At 43.6% G+C, this 19,250-nt stretch overlaps 1 protein-coding gene across 1 annotated transcript in view; it reads left to right on the forward strand.

Moving 5' to 3' along the window:
- The first annotated feature begins 263 nt into the window (after window positions 1–263).
- The window catches only part of olfm2a (olfactomedin 2a), a 48,021-nt gene continuing 29,034 nt past the window's right edge, over window positions 264–19,250 (forward strand). Inside the window, exon 1 of the mRNA XM_086175650.1 lies at window positions 264–450. Within this exon, the coding sequence (XP_086031776.1) occupies window positions 394–450 (57 nt within the window). The 5' untranslated portion in view covers window positions 264–393. The remainder of the gene's footprint in view (window positions 451–19,250) is intronic.

Below are 19,250 nucleotides of genomic sequence, written 5' to 3' on the forward strand. Positions count from 1 at the left end.
GCTCTCTTCGGCTCTGCTCGGCTCTCATCGGCTCTGCTCGGCTCGATCAGTCGCAATCATTGAGCAGGACAGAGGGGCGGACTGTGGACCGTCTCCGGTGTCCTGGTGTGTGTGTGTGTGTGTGTGCGTGTGTGTGTGAAGGAGGAGGAGGAGGAGGAGGAGGAGGAAGGGGGTCTCTCTCTGCACCGGGCGATCTGTGCGTTCTCAGCTGACACACACGCACGTCTCCGCGCCACGGAACCGGAGGTGGTTTCCGTGGTGCGTCCCGGTGATGCGGTTGGTGGCGCACAGCCGACACAGCTTCGCCGACCCCCGCGCGTAGAAGCCGCCCCGGTGAGGTCCAGGAGCGGCCGGAGAGCTGCGGAAACCGCCGTCGCTGCCATTCCGAGCGGGATGCATCTCTTCAGTGCCATGTTCCTACTTGTGATGTTAGCAGCCGTGCCCTGCGAGGTAAGGTCCCGGGTTCGAATACTTGCAGGTTTGCTGTCATATTAAGCACTTTTTTTTTACCCTCCACTCCTCTAACTTATTACCGGTGGAGTGGCTTTTCTTGAAAATGTGTGAATTTGCAGGGATTTAGGGTGGGAAAACGGCGTGTGAGGCTCAGAAAGAAGGCTGTCGGTGGGGATTATTGTGTCATATTGTTTAACATATTAAAAATGCCTGGCGGAATTAAGTAGGCGTACCGTGGATGCGTGGATTTACGCCACGGTCTTGTAAACAAAGGAGGGGACGTTTACCGGAAAGTTCATTGCAGAGAAGCGGGTCCGGTGATCCGGAAAGCTCACCCGAGCGGGGTTTGGGGATTTTGGGGTAGGTTGGGGGGGGTTCCGAGAATTCAGATGTGACAGGTGCCAGAATTGACATAAATCTATGGATTTTTTTAACTGTCCAGCTTGTGTTTTGAGATGAAAACCAGCAGCATAAAAGTATCAGATCTCCGTGAGTTGTGCCACCTCACTGGTTGCCTTTTTTTTTTTTTTTTATAATTTTTACAATTTTTTTTTTTTTTTTTAATCCTCAAATATCACGCACAAAGAAGGGGCTCCCCCTGCAAAACCCTGCAGGCCGACGGACAACGTCGAATGAACGACAGCACAGGCAGTTTGTTTGCAGGATCTGTATGTGTGTGCATGCATGTGCATGCGTGTGTGTTGTCGCTGCGCGTAACAGACCGGTTTTGAACGGGGGAGAGGATGCGTGGCGTGCGGCGCCATGGTGCGTGACGCGGGAGAAAAAAAAGAGAGAGAGAGAGAGAGGGAGAAAAAAAATGCTGCCCGTTTGGTGAGAAATGAGGAGCGGCGATGTGACAGTCGCAAACCGAAGTGAAGGGCGGTAAATTGTTTGACCCAGAAAAGCTTTCAGTCAAGACGGTGTGCGCACTGGCAGGGGTCCGGGGCCGGTGACCGCGGAGGGCCACCGGGCACCGGAACCGGACACGACGACACTTGTTATTTCTGGAAGTTGTGTGTAGACTCGGCGCCACGCACGGCCCCAGCTTTTGTATGTCTACGTCGGCGTGGATTTAGCAAAAAGGGCCAAGAGGACAGATTGCAGATCTTTGCAAAACAACATTGACATAAGGACGTGGTGGGCGACGAACCAACAAGTCAAATATGCGCATTTTAGTCAGTGTTCAAGTGTTGAGAAGAAGAAAATAAAACACGAGGATCTGAAGTCACTGAAGACACCAGGAGGTCTAGAATGTTATTTTCTCTCGGCTCCAAAAGTGTACCTGGTGTTGCTCCGCTGACTGATTTATGTGCAGGGTTTTTTTGTTTCCCCCCCCCCATCTGTTGATCAGAGTCTCCTGGTGGTCATCAGAATTCTGGGATGGAGGTGAGGGACATGATTTGTGATGTCACAAATATCCTCAACCGCACTAACACAGAGAATGGAGTTTTTTGAATGGACCTGCTATGCTTACCAGACTTCTCCTGGTGTTTTAGATGAGCAGGAAGTGGCTGGATGTTGTTTCAAAAAAAAAAGGGTATATATTTATATACAGAGTATGTGTTGGTTTCCTCCGGGTTCTCCGGTTTCCTCCCACGGTTCGAAAACATACAGCAGGTTAGTTGGAAAAAACAGAGGAAAATTGCCCCGAAGAAGTGGTTGAGTGGGCTGTTTTTTCTGTATATGTGACCCTGTGATTGATAGGCGACCAGTGCAGGGTGAACCCCACCTCTCGCCCCATGACACCTGGAATAGGCTCCAGCATCCCCCGCAACCCTGAGTGCAGGATAAGCAGCAAACAATGGCTGGATGGATATATATATATATATGTATGCATATATAAAACCCTGTGCTGTAAGTCTAACAAGAGCAACTTTTGAAACCAGGGGTTTATACATCATAATTGCATGGTGTTTGGCGCTTCCGCCTCAACCAGACGGTCCTCTATTGGATTTGGATAGGGGGACTTTCTGAGGGGGTTCCTCCAGGTTCTCCAGTTTCCTCCCAAAGAGCCAAAAACATGCCGGGGGTTCATCGGAGACCCCGAATTGCCCAGACATGAACGATCGAGAGGATGGCTGTATGTCCCGATATGTGACCCTGTAATGGACAGGAGGCTGAACCCCGCCTCTCGCCCAATGACAGCTGGGATAGCAAGCGAATGAAATTCTGTGATGAAATGGATGTAGTTTATCCATCGATGTAAATCAAAATAAACAAAAATGTTTCCCTGGGTCTGGGTTAAGACTCCAGTGTGGAAGATGTAGTGACATCGACCCTGTGAATGATTGTCTTCATTGTCAGAGATACAAAAAGGATCCTTTGCTACGATTCAGGTGGCGCCCGCCGTTGTTACAAACAGCTGCAGGCACACTTTGTCTCTATTTCTACTTTTTATTTTTCTGAGGCCAAACTAGCTGAAAACTGTCAGTGGAAGAGATGGGATCAGGAGCTACTGGAGTTAACTGTACCTTCCTCCCTGCAGGCACACACACACACACACACATAAGCTCACACTTTTGGTTGCATGAAGTCCCACTGACTCCTCAGCAGCTGATCCAGTGATCAACATTTACATTTCCTGTAATAATTACAGGCTATGAATGTTTAAATGTTTAAATGTCCTCCTCTACATCCTGGTCTTATCCCCTCATCGTGTAGCATTTGCGCTCGCTCGAGACGCTAATGCCGCTTTAATACAAATTTAAACAACGGCAAGAAATGCGAGAACTTGATGGATGCCATAAGCTCCCGGTGAAAACCCCAATCACATTGGAGCAAAGAAAAACATTCTTTTGTCACGAAGACGCCCCCGTTTGCTGCACGTTCACATTCTGCGGTTGCAAGCGGCCATTCCTTGTATGGAGCCCTCCATACACTACACCTGTGTAAGGTAACCACCTGTAATTAGCTTTGTATTGCCAAAAAAAAAAAAGGTAAAAATAAAAAAGTGTCAATCTGAAAGAAACAAGGGGTTGACATATCTAAGGAGTGAAACGGGTTCTCACTTCTGCTTGTCAGGAAGCCATTGAAGATCATTAGGAATGAAGTCAGTACAGCTCCGCAAGTCTTTCTTTTGAAGTAAAGTCTGGATTTTTCAGTGACTAAAAAAAACACCGTCACCCATTTTTTTTTACTCATCGGTATTTAAATCAATTTGATAGGATATTGTTCGGCAAAATAAAAGATACGTATCGGCCGCGAATGACACAGCGAAAATGAAGGTGATGACTTACTATTATATCCCGATAGCTGTAAACATACATTGTGTGATTGGCCTCGGGGGGGAATTTGTTATAAGTGTTTACATTAAATATTTAAAGAGCTGCAAGAAAATATGATGCGACCCATCTCCAGAAGACTGTACTGCAAACATAAAGAATTGATGACTTTGAATGTATCTAGTGCAATGAGAGTATCACTTCCCGGCTCTGGCGATATCTGCACTTTCTCTCACAGTCTCAGCCGAGACCTTTGTGAAATATTCATACGGCTGTAATGAGAGAGATTCATTTGCTCGTTCATCACATGTATTTGTTAAGTATCATTAAAACCCAGGGGTGCTGCTGCTGTTATCAATGTGCACCTTGTTGACTTTGGTAAAGATGTCTCGATAGGTGCACAATGTCCTTAACGTGCGCTTTTGGACTTGCAGGTCAGGACATTCCCCACAAGCGTTGCATTTGCTTTTTACTCGCCACATGCTCCAGTTAATTTAGAAAAATGTCAACGGATCACATAATCGTCTGCCAACATGTCGACCCCTTAGCCCTCATCAGTCAGATTCGATAATTATTTCAAGGCGTCCGCGAGGTGATAGAGATTGACTGGGTGAAATATTTGTTCGTCTGGCTCCGTGGAGTTTCTGTATCGGCCGCTGAACGTTAAGAGTGTTAAAGTTAAGAGGAAAAAAACATTTTCGGTCCCACTGGAGCAAGAAAACACCAGGGGAAAGCAGTGGTTGGTTTAAGCTGTCTGGGCTTTAAGACTTCCTGCACTAGCCGGTGATGGGAGTGTACAGAAACGCCCGGCGTTTCTCTGTGCAAACATCAAGTTAAGTGGCGATGAACCCTTAATTGCTTGTCACGTTCAAGAAAGGAGACGGAACGGTACATAATCAATAGGTTAGATTGTTCAAGTGACTACTCTACGGGAATCACAATTACCAATCAGTTCTAACCGTCCCGCCAATTAGATCTTTCTAAGTTATTTTTCCTTGTTCGGAATCGGGGCGACGATTGCACCAAAACTTAGTCAAGCGGATATACAGCTACAAGGCAAATACTGTAAAGGAGCGGAGATTTGTGGACTGCGCGCTGCTCAAAAACGTCACTAAGCAGAAACATTTATCTTACTGATATTGGATTAATTAAACTTTATTTAATTGCTGCAATATAACCGTCACCGAGATGGTTTATCGCCTCAAATGAAACAGTAGCTATAATTCTGTAGTGGACTTCTTGGCTGTATGGCGCAATTATTACCAAGCGTGTCATATATTCAGTCCGTTAGCGCATATTAGCCGCCGACATGATGGAACTCGGCATGCAGTGCTGATGCGAAGAGTGAAATCCCCGTCTCAACATGTGAGGACAACAAGGACAGACCTCAGCTCAGTCAGAGTCAGGAAGGACAAACAGCTGGGCTGGCTTATGTCCTGTCCAAGACAGCTTTGATTAGTCCCCCGGCCTGGCAGTGATCTTTTGGCCAAAAATCTCTTTTGCTGGTGCCAGTCCAGTGAGAGCAGCAAAGCAGCACGATCACAATAAACACCCTGGCCAGACATGAGTGTGATTGAGCCACTTGTGGTAAATCCCTGCCCCATTGTCTCCAGGCTAAAAGGTCTGTTTCACAGCAATCCTATCACAGCACTGAAGCTTGTCACACCCAGCAAAGAAAAAAAAAAAAAAGGACAGAAAAAGCCTTGTATTTTTTTTTGTGTTACGGACCAGATTTAGAAATTCCAAAGCAAGAAATGAGCAGGAGAGAGAGGTTATAGATACTAGTTTCCATGTAGGTGCGACATTGATCAAAATCTGTGTTTTTATGTATGATTTTCATCCATTCATTTTTTGTTGCGGTATTATTGTGTTCCAGGGAAACTTACCAGAGTTCTAAAAATCAGCGTGTATAGTAATTTGGTTTTACATAGCCAGGAAATTGAGTTTTTCCACATTTAAAAAAATATGCTCTCAGATACAGGAATGAATTAAGCTTATTCATTTCACAAATCTGTTATGATGTTGGACCATTACCAAAAACTCAGGTATTAGATTCAGGATCATGTATGTGTCGGCGGAGGAGAGCACACCGGGTATCAGGTCGAGCAGAGGGTGTTTTCCAAGCAACCGCATAAACACCAGCTTGAGAATTAAACAAATGAAAAGCAGTAAGAGCCGGGATGTAAATCTGCCAGCGAGACACACTCAACCGTTAAAATCACCTTGCCATGCAATGGCAAACCCAAAGCTGCACCACCGCAATACCTCACAAAACACAAGAAGGTCAAGGCGCGGAACGCAGTCGCAACTTTAAATCCAATTCCACAAATTCTGTTCATGTTATTCACTCCTGGAGTAAGATATTAAGAGGGTCGCCTCGGTTTTCCGAATACGAACGACATGGAAGCTTATTCTATGTTTCCCCGTCTCCTCGTACATAAACTAGATAACCCACACGGTGTACTTTCTCTTTCGAGTGTCAGTCAGGAACAATCCGGTCCAGGACTACGTGGGAGAGTGAGCGACTGAGTGGACTCTGCCTGCATCCACCATTAATAACCAAATGTGTTGCCTCATAATCAGCCATAGATAATGGGATGGCATTATGTTTGGTTCAATTCTGCTTGAAAAGATTGACTATTACGTGCTTGTGTCATGACTGATTAGGCGAGAGCTTGACCCAGTGGTAGATAATGGCTCTGTGTGAGTCAGGAGTTTAGAAAAAAAACAAACTATGAAGAGATTGGTTTTGTAAAAAGAGATGCTGCTCAGGAAAGGAGACGGAAGCCCAAAGAGCTTTATGGTCTTTGTGCTGTCCGCCGTACACTCGCTCATCCTGATGTTTGATGTGTTTTCATGTCGCCCGATGCCTCATTATCAGGGTCGCGTGCGTGGGCGTGCACGTGCCTGTTCACGTCGTCGCATCTCAAGCGCTGTCTGAGGGGGCTGTTTTTTAAATTAGAGATTAGAATGATGACTGTCAGATATGCAAGACACAAAAGTGAATCCAGCGCTCTTGCTAGTGTGCAGCGTGCGTGCGGGCGATACATGAAGGGGCCGTTTCGTCGTGCACTTTGACGGTTAGGGAGACTTCTGTGTTTGTATGTGTAATTTTTTTTTTAATTTTTCATTTTTTGATGAGGTACCTGTTTCTGGCTCCATCCATGACTCACACAGCACAGAAATTAGTGTGCGCTGATGGCCACGTATTTTAATTTTACTTTTTTATTTTTTTTGCTGTGTTGCCCAAGGTGTAATGGGTGACTGATTTCACTACCGTAGTGCCCTGGATGAGGCAAGAAGGCAGGCAGCGATGCGAGTAATTGGTTAACAGATGGAGTGCTAGGTAGACAAGCATGTGAGGTCAGGTGGCTGACTCCCAGAGTAACACCGGTGCCCGTTCACAGTTTCCCCGCAGAGGTTGTGAGGGTGTGTCAACATGGCCTACCTTTCCAGCTGGAATGGCCTCCCTGAAATTAAACAAGCAACAGAAAACTGCCTTTTTTTTAATACACCACAATATTAAAATTGGCCAGTGTCACCCAAATGTTACTACAACAACCAAATGCGGCATTACGTAATATTGCACGGTGGCCCCACACAAGCGTTACCAATAATACCAAAGAGCATGACAATAGATCAGGGGTGGGCAAACTTTTTGGCTCAGACTTTTAAAATTTGACGGACGGGCCTGGTAAGCACAAGATACAATACATATATATATAAAAAATAAAAAAAAAACGCATTTGTTAACAGCACATATCCAACTCATGTGACATTTGCTTTGAAAATAAAACCAGCATGGTTTTGAAGGCTCTGATGTTTGCTTGCATTTCATGCATAAAACGTTTTTTTTTCCCCTTGTAGCTTCACATGCAGCTCATTCATGTGTGTCAGTACGTCCACAGTAAAGGCTAAATCACAAAGCTAATCTGTGTCATTCAGCTCAGGAAAATTCTCAAGTGGCTCCAAAAATGAAATAATCTCCTGTTTGAGCTGCCACATTCATTGATCCAATAATTCTGTACCAATCTTTGCGGGCCGAATTAAAAAGACCAACGGGCCTGATGTGGCCCGCGGGCTGTAGTTTGCCCACCCCCGCATTAGATTATTGTTTCTGATATTTGTAAAATACCATGGTGCTGCACTGTTTGAGTTCTGTTTTTATACCACCATGACTTACAACACCAGCCAAGATGGGATATTTTCCCAAGTTTGACCAATTGTTTTGTTATCCCAAGCATAGTCTTTGGTGCAAGGGGAACGTGTTTTGAGACCTGACAGATCATTTCACTAGAAAACTTAAACTACCTGTTGTGATTTGTGAACATACTACTGGTTTTGCCCAACTTTCTTCAAGTGTTTTCTCGGTTGAAAAAAACCCTGGGTTGCATCATCAACAAATTTTGCCCGAAGATTATGAAATATGGACGAAATGTGTTTCTTCGCAACAGAGTGTTTTCATCGGAGTCCTCTCTGGCACCGTAAACTAAATGCCCTCAATCCCTGCTGACTAACACACCCCCAGATAAATCACATCCCTTTTATGTTCTTGCTAGTTGTTTTCTGAGGTCTAAAAATCAAAGTGTAGCGGGTTGCTTAACTGCCTCTCACATGAGATATCTGTTGCAGAATTCCTCGCGTTTGGAGCACTTGTCATCTATGTCGACGTACGAGAGACTATTTATTTCAACCTGAAAAGTCAGAGAGGAAAGGCTGGTATTCTCGGCATTTAGTCAATGTCTTAAGTGACCACTTACTCATTTTGAGCTACAGACAGCCTGCTACTTATCCACCCGGGCTGTGTGGGCTCCGAATGACCTCTGTTGCTGTTTTATGTCATGTTGCAAAACCCAGAGGTCTAATGTCCTAAAATGACCATTAGCATCCCCATGAACTGAGCTGGATGACTCTAGGGTGGCTTATAATCATCATTAGAAAGGTCTTTAAGCTGATTCTGGACCGAGTAATCCATCCAGTTGTTGAGACTCATTTGTACAGATGTGCAGCCCTTGTCGGCGTTTCCACCGGACAGCACTTTTCCTTAAAGGAGATTTGTGCACCTGCATCGCACCCCCCAACCCCACCCCACCCCCCCTCGAGTCATGCATGTACTAACACACTCTTAATTTCTCAGAATATTTGAAGGGGTGTCATGTCTGTGACCTTCTGTCAAAGGTATTGAAGGATCAGCTTGACTGGTGGGATGAACATCAGCTCCATACGCCGCATACCCCCCCGCCCCGCCCCAACTTTCTCTTCTTCCTTCTGTGTGAGTGTGCTGGAGGGTGCAGGACTCCCAGAGGTTCATGTCTGTGACTCTAAGCAAGAGTGACATTTCTCTGACAACACCCAGAATGGGCGCGTGCATGCGCTCACACATACACGCATGCGTATGTGCACTCTCTGTCCAGAGTTCATAAACATGTCAGCATTCGGATCTAGAAAAGTCAGAGAGCTTACCATTGCTAGCGACCGGTGCTAACAAACGTGGCCGAGACCACGGAGGCCGTCGCCGTGTGCCCTATGTGTGGTTGACAGGCGATAATTTGAGCGCGGGTGCGCTCCATCGTCTGGTCCGAGGTGAACACGCGGCATTCGAAATTGCAGGTAATGAAACGCTTCGCCCCAGAATTTGCTATCAAGCTCACTTATTCCTTTTTTCCTTTTTGCGTCCATCTTTTTTGCATTGCAGTAGGCACCTCCTGACCAGTTTTCTGCACGACCTTGCTTTCCCCTGCTCAATGAATCTTTTATGAGCCTGGCAATGTGGGTTTCTGTGTAGAAGATTGGAATATAAATATGGCTGTGGTGCCTAGAGCTCATCTTCCTGCTCTGATACAAAAGCTTTCATAAGACGGAGTAGTTTGGGCAGGCTGCTAATTGAACGGTGCTCTTCATATCTCTTTCACTTTTATCAGTAGACACATATTCCACGTTGGAGGCTGCTACACGTTCTCAAACACTGATTCTGCCTCCGCCTCCTCAATCACATGGCCCGACATCATACAACATTTACAGGAAATGCAGATTCCATGAAAAAAAAAAGGTTAGTTTGCGTGTCAGTCGGTTTCATTTTTCCGCAACATAGTTTTATCTTCCCTAAGCCCACTTAATTAATCACATTTTTGCTCGTATTCATTTTATGAAGTTGAGAGTAGTTGTAGAGGCTGCTGTTGAATGAAAGTCGATAAGGTAGAACGCCACCGACGGTGCTGTTTTTTGATTTTTATTTTGTGTTTTTAAATCCTCCGACTACCTCCCTCTGTCTTTTATCCGCCTTGATTTGTCTCACTTTTCTTTTATTTCGCAATTCGTGCTACTATTACAATCCTTTTCTCGACCTGCGTATGAGTATGACAGATTTTCTCCCATGTTGATAGCTAACTCAATTGCTTGGCTTTTATTTCGGGGGGAATGAAAGATGAGAGCTCTGTGGCGAAGCAGAAGCGGATGGCAAGAGGAACCATTTAATCGATGTGTTTTCCGCGTGGCACTGTCACAGCCACTCAGTAAGGCCATTGATGAAGGAGGCTCCTTCTGACTGCACCAAGGCTTAAAGGTTCCAGTCAGACAGGCGTGGGAGCCCAGCAGCCACCAGACACTGCTGCATATCAAGCAGGCTGGCATAGCTGCTTTCTGCAGCCCCACGGTTAGGAGGGTAGAGAGGTCCTTTGATAGAGACACTACATGTAGGAGAGGGAAGATAACAAGATGCGCCATAGGAACACCGGCTTACATTACGTTATGCCGCTTTATTCTAAACCGCCAGGATCCCTCCCGGCCTGCAAAACACACAGAGACGGGGAGGTGTGTTTTGTTCCGGGTGGAAAAAGCGCATCTGGATTGAGCAGCCGCAACTGGAAATGGGTTTGTACGCACACAACTGGTCAATGATGTTTACATAAAACTAGAGGACACCCATGTCGTCTCTATTAACTTTTCACAAGGTGAGTCCTTTGTATCGCGCAGTATTATCAAAGAATCATTCATTCCGGTTTGATTATTCTCCGAGAGAAATGGCAATTCATTCTTTTTGAATTTTTGACCTTGAGCCTCCCCCAAGTTCCCAGGATGCAACTTTGATTGTATACAGAACAACTGAAGGCATCATCTTTCCACACCAGTCCCTATGATACACATCAGTGCCAGTGTATCCAAATGCAAAACATTTAATATTTGTAAGAATAAGCATTAGAAATATGCTCTTCACCACCAAAATGATATGAACCCCTAATTCAATTATCGGTGAGTAATAGGAGAAAGGCGATTGATGTCAGACCACAAACAGAATCGGCGTGCTGCATTGAGGAGTTACTAAGCGGAGCAGAACGGCAGTGAAATGCCTGTCAGGGACACACAAAGAGAAGAAGGTAATGTAAAGACAGACAGGCTGAATATGGGGACCAAAAGAGGATTTGACTCAAAGTGCCTGTACACCGTGCCGGTCACTTAGTTTTGCCCGGACAAAAACCAAAAGGCGCTATTGGTGCAACGCCATGGTTTTATTGCACTGACCGGCGCAACCGCTCCTCACCCATTGTGTTTAATTAGCTTCAGGTCACTAAATCAATATGGGTGCAAACGCGACAAAAAGATGGCACATGCATCGTGTCTCTTAGGTAAGATAGGCCCTCAGGAGGAGACCATTGAGAGTTGACACACCAATGCGGGGTAAGACTTTACGTGGGTGGAGGAAAACAAAACGTCGTGCAGTAAGAAAAAACTGCTCTTACGATGACTGCGTATGGGATGTGTCGCATGACTTATGTCACGACTGTGTCAAAAGAGGAGGAAAAACACACGGGGTGCGTTCTGGGCTCGGCTTCATATCGGCGATAGCGCAATCCGTCTTATCATGTCAGACTGGGCCGGGAGATCTAATGCAGTAATCCCTGTTATATTTTCATACAGCACAGCTGAGTGCTTTAGCCACACTAATGGTGATGTGATGAATAGGTATTCAGCAGAGGTCTCTCTCTTTAAGCCTTAGTGCTTCAGGCTAGTAGCCCTCTCAGGCCCAGCTCTCATCTCTTGCTCTGCTCGTGAGAGTGTAACAGCATGTGGTGGGAAGTTCTACTCACTTATTAGGCCTATTTTTCAACGTGGCATATTTTTTGATCGATATCCACAACTGCCATGTTTAAATCTGCGCTAATGCTACCCAAACAGCTCTGAGCGAGACTATTAAATGTGACCATTGATGCACGGCTCAAAATGAAACTGACTTATACCTGCACATCATATTAGATGAGCTGGAGGGAAATGCAAAGTGAAACAAGTGATCATCTGCGGAGTCAGAACACAGCGGCCAAGTAAATGAACGAAGATGAAATGTGACAATTGTCAGCTTGTTACAGACTGCAGGGGACAAGGGTGGGGAGTCTTTCTATACATCAGCCTTTGCTTCCCAAATTAGCATTAACACGCAGTTGATGTGCAGAGGTGGACCTTTGCATGGGTGTCATTAAAATTTAAATTAATGATTTAATCTGTGGGTGGTAGAAATGTCCCCCGAATGTGCTACCCTCTAAATCTCATTATTTGACGGTATTTCTGCCATTCTAATCTAGCACCCTTAGAGGTTTGATCTTAATTTAAATGCATTCTTGTCCGTTTTACTCGAAGCAATCAGGCGCTAGCCGACAATGATACGTCCCAAGAGGAACGAGCGCCGGAGCTGAAGTCTACCATTTCTTAAAGACAGCAAATGAAAATATTTAGGTTGATGATTAGAAAAGGAGACGCCTCCTTCAGATTAAATATCATCTTCTGTGTCATTCCTCTCGCTCAAGGGAATATCGAAGCAAGCGTTGGCCTTTATGATATCTTATCTCTCGGGCTACTCTCTCAGATATCATCATAAAGTCCAGTGGATCAGACCCGAATGCTCAGAAAGGAGGCCGCGCACTCGAAACACCCTGCAAGTTGTACCTCGCAGCCAATTGCACATCCATACTGTACTGGGAAATCTACGCAGGCACATGTCAGCTAATGTTACTCAACAGTTTATTGCCTTTTACCGACTGAATATTGCACTTGTAGTTGAAAGACCCAGCTGGTGCCCCATGTGGCGAAACACCTGACTCATTAGCCACTCTTCTTCATTACGGCCCTTCTTTTCGCAGCGGCTGCCGCCCGGTAACTTCCTACTTGTGATTCTTCTCATTCCGCATTTGGCAAAGTCCACGATACATTATCCATTCATAATATTCAACGTACACACTTCTCATTTCTGCTCTGTATACTCATTTTCTCTTCGTTTGTTGATATTTTCCTGCTCCTTTGTGCAATCAATCACTGAACGGATCAGTGGCTCCTCTTTGTGACAATGCAGCTGAGACTTTGCAGATTACATGGGTGGAATCAACAGCAGCGTTTTCGGGGGGGGGGCTACAAGGAACGAAGGCTAGCACGAGGCTGTTTACTTATACTAATAATCCTTTCTACTGGTCCCAGCAGGAAAACTCCATGAAAGCACACAGTGACAAGCTAATTTGTTTATCTAGAGGTTTCTCCCAACCATTTTCCCCCTGTAACTCCATGTGGCTGTAAATGTAATATTCAGTTGGGGGCTGTTTTGGTATTTCTCCTCACTGCATACTATGCCCGTGTTGTACTAATAATGTCTCCCTAATTAAATGTTACAGCTTCTCTGAGCATTAATGACCTGAAGATAGAGGATACAAATGGAGGCTTCAGTGTGAACTGTAACTAAGCGGCAGGGCTAAAGCCTGCAGGCTGGTTCTGTCCCTTCAGTACTGATACTGGTCCTTTCCATTGACAATGTAGCAAAAATGTTGTCTAGTATTAAATACAATACACAAGGTGTTTGACGTACGAACCTGATGAATACTTGCGCTGTCCTATATTGATACACTTAATTACCTGTTCATTTTGTTTGAGCCAGTTTGAAATTTTTGGTTGGGGAAAAAAAAAGTGGAAATTTTGTGACTAACGGAGTGAAGACAAAGAACCAGAAAGACCCAAGTGCAAGGAACCTTAACACTCGGGACCTTGAGATCCCACTGCTGATGGGGCACTGATCGAAATTTTGCACAAAAGAACTGGAAACACGATAAAATCAAGATACTTCGGTTATAAATAAGAAATTATTGGGATTATAAATACAGGTATACTGCCACGATGTGATTTATTACCCATTTAAGGAGGAAATTCTGTCCCGAAGGCGAAAGTTGGTCAACATCTGTTTATCTAATCAGATATCACCTCCAATTTGTTATTCTCACCCCAATATATTGCTGCAAAATGCAATTGCGCCGCAGACAGACTGAACAACAGCGCCATAAAACCCCGTCGTAAATGCAGCACCAGACTTAGACAAAAACTTCCAATTGTTTCTTTCAATTTGAATACGTTGTATGATAACAGACGTCTGCATAATGATAAAATATCGCAGTCCCGTGTGTTTTTGAATTTTTGTAAGCAGCCCCTGACACCCACATGACACCCGTGCACCAATCATGCAAAGAAGCAGAGATTTATTTCTTTAGTTTTTCAGTGAAAGATGTGGTCATTGTTTGCTCTCCTCTGCTCGAGTGCAGGGCAAAGAGGATATTTTTTTTTTCCTCACAAATGGCTACTCTCAGTCAACCTGACTAATTGGCAGGTTCCCGCCACTCCTCTCTGGTCCTGCTGCTTTCACTGATGCAGACGTTGTGGAAAACAGACACAATGTAAGTTTTACACCTCAGGGAGTTTCAAATGCAACAGAGATCTCTTTTTTTTTTTTGGGGACTTCTTTTAACTCGCTTTCTTTGCCCCGTCCAAACATCTTGTTTATTTAACAGACTCTTTGTCCAATTTCCTGCCTGTTAAAACCCAGCACTGTGATATACTAACAACAGTGATGCATTCACTCCTAGGCTAGGTGGCATTTCTAAACAATATATTAGTGGGAACACTTGGAAGATGGCAGATACTCGCTCTAAGAGCCGTCTCTTTAAAGATTCAGTCGGGCTGTAGGTGAGTCCTGTAGCTTCTACGATCGTCTGTCCGCTCTTTGTCAAATACAGTTAAACACAATAATGGAACAAAGCTTTTGCCAAGTAATAACACAATGGGAGGGAACAGAGACCAGAAGCCTATTCAGACACTTCAAAGTAGACATTTTGAAAATATAATAAATGTAATATTACTTCATTTTCCACCAAAGGGACTCCATTTGACAACTTTATACTCTCTGGCATTTATCCGTTTATTTTTATTTCTTCTGAGAGCAGTTTGAACTCAGTGTCGCTTGAAAAACACACACAAGGGCTAATTTAAGGCACTCCGATACCGCCGCATACACACTCATCTCCGAAACATCGCAAACACACTTCTATGTAAGTGTAAGAAAGTTGGAAACAAAAAGTAATTGAAATCACATTGTAAAGATGAGAGGTCCCAATACAATGATCACATCAGCTGAAGCATTATTTTATATTGAAGCTATTTTTTTAGCAATCACAGTGCAGCGCCACAAAACTGCAGTGTTTATCAGATGCATTTTAAAAAAAGAGGAGTTTAAAGCCATATTAATGGAAGATAAAAGTTGGACGGTTATGATTCTATATTACAAATCCACAAGAGGTGTCGATGTGAAATTACCAATATCCCCTCGACTGCGTCGAGGATGCAAAACAGCTTCCAATTTTCTTCAGTCGTTCTTGGGAGTGTTTTTTTGTCAAAGTGCAGACAAACTAATCAGAATCTCAGAGCCCGTCCTTTAGGCGGCAGCTGGCCCGGTGACACAGGTGCCTGCGTGCTCAGGTTCATGAGGGAGGTTGTTAGATCCAATCTTTATGACAGAATCCACGGTGGGGTGGAAAAAAACACCCTGTGATTCCCATTTCTTTGTTATAAATTATACTTCAGAATTCATAATCGTCTTTGTATTTCCCTTTTTGACAGCAGTATTAGAGTATTTAAGCTTCACTCTGCCTTACAGTGCCAGGTTCTTAAATTAGCATCTGTCAACATGTAACGTTTTTCTCGAAGGAATGTCTATGTGAGCCGGATAAATAGTTCATGTGTCACGTTTAAACGGACAAAAAAAAAAAAAAATGAAATGGTGGTGCATGTTGTGCGCAACTAAATAGATTTCTGTTGTTGTGAGAGCTGGACCTCAATCTTATTGAGCCACAGACTTCCTTCTTTAGATGTTTTTTTTTTTTTTTTTTTACAGACATCAAATATTCAAATTTGCCTTTCAGTAAAAAAATAACAGTTTTATTTAGTACACTGGAAATTGTCATTTTAATGCAGAAGCTTTTCCCACTGTTCGGTAAGTCTCGTATGGTACACTCATGCAGGTTCACTCGTGCACATGAAAAATGTTGTGAGAAATTAAAGATAAGGCTACAAACACTTGCGCATGAGGCCTGACATACTGATTCAGTCTCACCCTCTACGTTTAACCCATCCATTATGGAGCAGGGTGACCAGGGGACCAACAACATTCTTTCCACCTGTTAACAGATGATAAGAGTATTAACTTCCTCGCACACGGGTCTTTGATGGGAAAGCATCTGCCGAAGAACCGGGCACGTATGCAAATCAGAAAGTGCACGGGATGGCTCAAAACCAGGACATTTGTTGTGAGGAAGCTGCACAACCAGACCACTATGCCATTGTAATTTTTTTTTTATTGTGCTGAAGACAACTGCTGTCAATAATGACTCCATTTCTATTAGTGGCTTGTTTATTAACAACCAAGAGCATTGTGGAACAGCTGGATAGAAGTAAAAGTCAGTCCATGGCAGAGTCCTTCTGCTGTTACATCCAGAAATGCCCAAGATGGATTCGTGAATTATCGGCTATGGTTATAATCTTGGTCATCCGGTCACGGCGGTTGGATGGGGTCCAGAAACGATTCCAGTAATCACAGTAATGATCACCGTGAATGTGAATGCATGTACATAAGTGAGTGTTCCATGTGCGTGCGGGTAATTCATCCGGGCAGATCTGCCACAGGAAGCCATGCGCAGACTCCTATTCAGCTGGTTATTCTGGCACGAGGAGGTGGCGGAGCTCTGGATAGAGACATGCTGTGCTGTAGAATGCATGGCAGCTGATTGCTGCATGCAGGTCTTATCTGCTACGATGAAGGCTTTCTTTAGCAGGCCTTGAGTAAAACGCGACACCCCGCTTCCTGATTGAGCGATAACGATACTGTTCATTTTTTCACACGACCGAGAAATAATAACATATAAGCCCCCGTGAACTGTTGAGATCGTAATCAAGGCGGCAATCACGAGTAATCAATCTGTCTATTAATGAAATCTGAAAGCACGTTCCAACAATAGATTCATGCTTCTAGGGACACGTAACTGAAACGGCAATGAACATTATCTCGATAATTATATTAATATTTTCATTTTTTGGTGGGTTTTTTTTCCCGGTGAATAATGAAAAGGGCAGACCGAGTAGCTGCCGAGAAAATCCTACGAAAGAATGGTAACTAACAATTTCAGTTTTAAATACAAGGTTTCGATTTGACTGATGTTGTTAATCTCCAGGAAAAATCTCAATCCACATCCCCGAGGTTAAGAGGTCTTTTTTGATGTTTTGTTCAATGTTTGTCTCCGAGACTTGGAAGTCTCACTTTGTGATACATTATGATTGTTTCTTCTTGTCTTCATTGTGGATCAATTAGATTGGCAATCCAATATATATATCTGGAAGACCCCTGATCGACCCTTCGTAGGTGTGTTAGTCAATACACGATGACACACCTTCTGTATCGGTTTTCTTTCTTGCGCGCTCCTGCTACCAGTACATATTCTCACCTGGAAATAGCAATGATTATACCAAAGCCCTACCGAAAATCTGAATGTGATGCTATTTGTATGTTATACTTTATTTGTTTTGTGAGTAAGCTATCGTAAACCTCAACTACGGTTAGCACATTTAACAGTTGGGGATCGTAGACGTGGAAATGAAGCTTTGAGATAAGATAAGAAAGATAAGAACAACTTTATTAATCCCGAAGGCAATTGTTGTGCCAGAGTTACAGAAAATATAACAGTAATAAATAATAAAAAGAAAAGGCAGAATTAGAAATAAATAAACTATAAACTATAAAGTGTCTCAGTGAAACTATAAAGTGTCTTAGTAAACAAGTGATAAAACTATAAGTGTCTTAGTAACAAGTGAGGTAAGGAGTGCACAATAGTATGATAAAGAAAAAATTATCGTGTACTGTTATGAAATGAAATATTGCACAGTTCTAAATATTGCACAGTGAAATGAAATATTGCACAGTTTTTGTTTTTTTTTAGGTTAAAGATAGGTTTTTATGGTTGCCGGCGGCTGAATGGAAAGGAATTGAGTGGACATAAATGCATTACATTTTTGTTTGTGAGGTCCAAAAAAGAAGTAATCAGAGTGCAGTGGGATTGGGTTGGGAAGTTTGGAAGGGAGATGATGAGAGCCAGACTGCAAATCAACTTCCACGCAAGGTCTGGGGAAAAAAACAAAAATCAAAATAAGAACTGGATCTGTTTTGTATCAGCAAGTGCATGGAAGCTTTGCCTATTATCAGTCACATCACAGTTTCTCACTTTAGCTCCATAATCCAATTTTCGTATAGAGTCATTGGACCTTAAAGGATTTGAATCCAGATCACAGTGTGGTATTTTATTGAAATTAACACATTTCTTATTTGAGTTCGGTTGAACTCACAAGATAAAGAATAAGCGTCCTGCAACTTTAGACCATCTGGACGTAAAATTCTCCTCTGCTTATTTATTTCAAGTAAACCCAGTGATTCACGGTGTGTGACCGCATTTCATGAATTCAACTCGAATTCAAACCATTTTCAACAGAATTCAATGCGTATTTCCAGTGTGGTGCCCATCGCAGCCTGAACTCACTGAGATATTTCAAGTGACCACCATCACTGAAGGTCACGGGGAGCGATGCATCAACCTGTGAACTTGGAAACCTGCTATCAACGGTCGCCCAGAAATCAATTTCTGTCGGGGAATTGTTAAACAATGTGTCATGTGTTGTTCCAATCCCTCAGCTTTGCCCATTTCCGACCCCGCTGTCTGGTCCAGGCTGGGGTGAAAAAACCCTGCTGCCCGTGTCTCGAAAAAGCTTTTACCGTTAAAGTTAGTTTTTTCACGTTCACTTAACTTCTCTGTGTCCAAATTGGCTATATTATTACTGTTCTTCTTATTATTATATTATCGTCTTTATTATTATTATTATTATTGCAATGATAGTGGTTTATGTTATTTCATATTATTATTATTACTATAGTGTTGATTTCTTTCTTTGTATGCACATAGCATTATTTTTAATTAGTCTGTGGATCTCCTGTTTGTTATTTTTTGTTTTGTTTTCAATGCAATGTATTTTTGCCTTCTCCCAGAGTTTCATCCGCTGTCCAATTATGCCTCGTATATTGTGTCTGGAAGAAGGAAAGTACATCTGGCAGCTGGGTTGTAAACTGTGCTGCCTCGAAAACGGAGAGCAGAGGCCTGTGCCTGCTGAGACATTTACTCTTGTTGTAAGTCAACCTGACTCGCACAGTAGATGATCTCCGTCCTTTCCGGCAATCAATTT

This window comes from Fistularia commersonii, chromosome 28 (genome assembly GCF_037954325.1).
Source record: "Fistularia commersonii isolate RoL2024-O1a breed Wild chromosome 28, RoL_Fcom_v1.0, whole genome shotgun sequence".
In the NCBI taxonomy this organism is placed as follows: Eukaryota; Metazoa; Chordata; class Actinopteri; order Syngnathiformes; family Fistulariidae; genus Fistularia; species Fistularia commersonii.